Below are 4,290 nucleotides of genomic sequence, written 5' to 3' on the forward strand. Positions count from 1 at the left end.
CCAACCCAAAAAATTCCCCCCCCCCCCCCCCCGTGTCATAGCACCACTTGGAAAATACCAGTGAGTGCTTCACCCATCACCTTTAATACTGAGGGAGGAAACTTCTGTAAAATGTTTGTGTTCTTGGTCTTGTCCCTATGCAAAAGTAAATCTATGCTTACCTCTTCTATCTTTGGAGACACTCCCTTCTGTATTACAAAATTACATGGTAAAGTTGGTCTAAAAGACATTGTTTTGGGACACTCACTCAGATGATCTTGAGTGTAAGTGTAGAAGCCTGGAATTCAAGTGCAACTGATCACCTCCATAGTCTTGCACAATTGACGAAAGGTCTGGTCAGATGACTTTTTTGGAAAACTTGAATGCTTAATTTGTGAATACATTTTAATTAAGTTCCCCATGCAAATTGGACAATTGGTTTCATTTCAGGCATAATTAAACAACTGTGTCCACCTGGTTTATTAAGCACACATATCCAGTTTATGAATTCACCATGGTAACTGTACCTGCAACTTGGATATTAATTGCTTACATTTTGCATGGTCAGTTATACATGTAACATATTGAAATTAGGTCTTAATGTCTTAATGTTAGTAAAGATGGAAATAAAATGCACCTTGTGGCTAACTTCCAAGATTGATTTTAATTATATAAACTATTGAAATGTTCTTTAGATGATCAATTCTATGCAATTGCAAAATACTTGAATTCATCCTTTTAATTTTGGATGCATGTGCTCCAAAACAAACTTTGCTATTTATCTTTTCCCAACATTTATACCCAGTCCACTAATCAGTTTGCTCTCCTTCATTTCAGCAGCCACAATAGAATGGCTGCAGGTAAATTCAGTCCAGCTGCTGACAGACATGCCCCCCCACCTCAAGAAAATTCACTTTATCAGAAGCAGCAGCTCACTAGTTTCACTCAATTCTGCAGTGCTGTATAGCTCGGGTACTTCAGCAAGACTCTTTGGTGCTTTTATTCAATCAGCTATGAGATGTGAGCTTTAAGTGCCAATTTTTTTTTTTTTTTTGCTCACATCTGTAAGCAGCCTCCTTGTCTACCAATATTCAGCATTTTTATACTTGTTGTTTTGAGAACCCTTTTGAAGAGTTTTATATGTTCTACTTCAATGCTGTTATGTTTGTTTTTGAACAGTATTTTTTGTCCACAAGAAAATACAGAAGAAGCCCTGTTGTTGCTGCTGATTAGTGAATCTATGGTAAGTTAAACAGCTAGTTTTTTAAAAGCTTTTAATGGATATCATGTCACTTGAACTTGTCAAATCATGGCTGTGCCTTATCTCCTATTAGGAAAGCAGGCAAGCAGTTCCTTCATGTGCTGGATTTTGTGCCTATGGCAGTTGTCACAGGACCCCATCCTGCTGTGCAGCCCCCACCTAGCCTCATCAGGACAAAGGGGGCTTGATCTGGCCCTGTGGGGGGGTGGGGAGGGGTATGGCTGGACCTGATCCAGCTGCAGGGGTTGGGGTGGGGAGAGGTGTGGATTGGTTCTGATCCAGCTGTAGTGGAGAGGGGGCATGGCCTGGGCCCAATCTGACTGTATGGGAAGGAAGGGGGTATAGCGCAGCTCTAGCCTGCCACACGGGCTTGGAGTTTGGGAATTTGGAAGCAGGGGAGGCTGGCCTTTATTAATTGCTACTGCTCCTCTGCCACCAAATTTCTCAACCTGTGAGGAACCCCACGAGCTGGATACCATGGCTCTGCAACCACATTTGGTCCACAGGCTGGAGGTCAAGCACCCCTACCCTAAAGATTTCTCTGCCTCTCTAACTTAATAATCTTATAGCATCTCACTTCAGATCTTTCATTTGTTTCACATTATCACAGCGCATTAAAAATGTGGGTCTTTAGTCTAAAACAATGGGAATTTTAACTTGGGGAAACTTGTAGAAAGAAGAGATAAAGACACCACACAACAGTGGGTTGATAATTATATATGAGGTAGATTTGGAGAAGGTGGTTTGAGGTCATCTTTATCTAGACAGTAGAGCATAAGTGGTCTTGAGCATCTGGAGACTTACATTTTATACTTGGCTCTAAACAGCATTTCTATATAGGAACCTGGGTAGCTTATTTATTTAATCTGCCTGTACCTCACCCTCTGTTTGTAAAAAGAGGTGTCTTTTTATGACAATGAATGAATTGCACTTTGAAATCCTTTAGAATGCAAAACATTGTGCAAAGAATCCTTTGCCACCCTTATGCTGGTGGAGAGAATTATCAATCTCCCTATTGATAATTCCTTGTACTGAATTAGAGAGGGTTATCCTTGGAGGAAACCCCTTTCTCAGAGAGAGAGAGCTGTTGTGATTTTTCAGAAGAGGAAATTAATACGAGAAAAAAGTCCTGCCTCTAAAAGGAAGGGTATAAGGAAGATCCCAGGAGCTCTGAAGTTGTGCCATATGCTGATGCAAGACTGTGAAATGAAAGCCATACAATATCAGTCCAGTTGCTGAGGTAACTTAACTAAATTAATTGCCTCCATTTTGCACAATTAAAACCTAATAACAAAAATATTAATTAACAGGGCATGAGCTTCAGACTCAGTTTATGTATTAAATGAGGATCAGAAATAGGCTGATCCTACCTAAAAATGATCAAATGTGAAATGAGCAGTGATTGCTATTTGTCATGGTCACAGACTTCCAAGGATGATTACTAGATCTATAAATATTCATAACTACCTTAAAAAAAAGATGTTGATAGCATTACAATGGCCTTGGATTTCCTTTTGGTTTCGTCTTTCAGGCTAACCGTGATGCAGTACTGAGTAGAATACCTGAGCACAAAAATGATCGCGTAATCAGTTTGCAAAGTGCATCTGTGGTCTACGATTTACTTACTATTGCCTTGGGAAGAAGAGGTCAATATGAAATGCTGTCAGAGGTATGCTTGTGATTTAGCAATTAATTCTGGGGGTGAGTGGTGGTGTTTACTATTAATAATCCAGGTTTATTTTGGTAGGGCTTTAAAAATCGACTAAGAATAGGTGTTCATTGTGATGGCCACTGTACAAACAGGGCGCATCTACACATGCATTTGATCCAAGATCAGTTTCCTTGCAAGTAAACACTCCAGGGTAGGCATCTACATGTGCAACAACTAGGCAGCAGATTTGCTTCTCTTAGCACCAGACTTCCTGAAGCCCTGCAGTAGGCTGCTGCAGCTGCCACAGGGGAAGCTCCAGGCTTTGGCTGCCACAGCTGGCAACTGGCATCCCTCTTGAAAAGGCAGCCCTGCTCTCTGGCCAGCCACTTCCCTGGCCAGGAGCAGCATGCACAGCACAGGGGCAGTGTGCAGCAGCGCCTGTCTTGCCAACTGTGCCTCTGTGTGCCATGGCTGCTTTAGTCCCTGCTTCAGGCAGTGAAGACCATTATCCTGAGCTCCTGCTGGCCAACACACTGTCCCACTGTGCTGGCTGCTGCCTGACCCCTCCCAGTTCCCCCATGTGCAGTGACTGCCTGCCCAGCCACAGTGCACCTATCCCAGGGCAAATTTACTTACGATTAGCCATTTTAACTGTGCAGTAAGCATGCACACATGTACACACATTTCCTATGAACATTTTTTATAACCAGAGAGTTCTCCACATATGATTTCCTTGGGGAAATAGAAGACCTTTCAAAAAACCAAACAGTATGAAAGCTCACGTGGGCTTACAACTGACTCTTTCTAAACCTCTGTCCAGCAGAGGAAGCTTACTTGCAGGTGTCATGTTGTTCTGCTTTGTTCTGCCCTGGTCTTTCCCTTACCTCCTCTTGGAGTGTTGAATCATCATCCTTGAGTTCTGGAATCCTGGTGCTGATATGTAGGAGCTCCTAAGATGAAGCAGAAAGTGATTGGCTCAGAGAAATATGAGCAACATTTGAAGTACTTGCAGTATGGTTGAGTGATATACCTCACGTCAGTTTCTTGATCTTTCTAAATTAGGAGTTGGCAACATATGCAGCCCATTGGTCAAATCTGACCCATAAAGTGATCTGGTCTGGCCTACTAGTTAGAAGTTAGGATTGGCAGCCTGCCTGGCTTGGTGGGACCATGGTGAAGTGGCAGGTGGTCAGGTGGTGCTGGGGCTCACAGAAGTAGATGTGGGATTGAGCAGGTAATCAGAAGTGAAATTGTGGGGCTTAGGCCGCAGGAGGCAGAACAGGTTCTGAGAAGGTGACAGAGGCTTAGCAGGAGTGGTGTGGTAGCAGGTGGCATGCTAGGCAGGGCAAGTGATGTGTGATTGCAGGGCATCTTGGATATCCGTTCCCCCCCCCCCCCC

At 43.1% G+C, this 4,290-nt stretch overlaps 1 protein-coding gene across 2 annotated transcripts in view; it reads left to right on the forward strand.

Moving 5' to 3' along the window:
- TTC7B (tetratricopeptide repeat domain 7B) overlaps window positions 1-4,290 on the forward strand; it is a 258,616-nt gene that overhangs the window by 96,654 nt on the left and 157,672 nt on the right. For both annotated transcript variants that reach the window (XM_019518662.1, XM_019518663.1), the window contains exons 7-8: window positions 1,159-1,222; window positions 2,772-2,909. In XM_019518662.1, coding sequence (XP_019374207.1) covers window positions 1,159-1,222; window positions 2,772-2,909 — 202 coding nt within the window. The remainder of the gene's footprint in view (window positions 1-1,158; window positions 1,223-2,771; window positions 2,910-4,290) is intronic.

This window comes from Gavialis gangeticus, unplaced genomic scaffold, assembly GCF_001723915.1.
Source record: "Gavialis gangeticus isolate Ggan-Ray unplaced genomic scaffold, GavGan_comp1, whole genome shotgun sequence".
In the NCBI taxonomy this organism is placed as follows: Eukaryota; Metazoa; Chordata; order Crocodylia; family Gavialidae; genus Gavialis; species Gavialis gangeticus.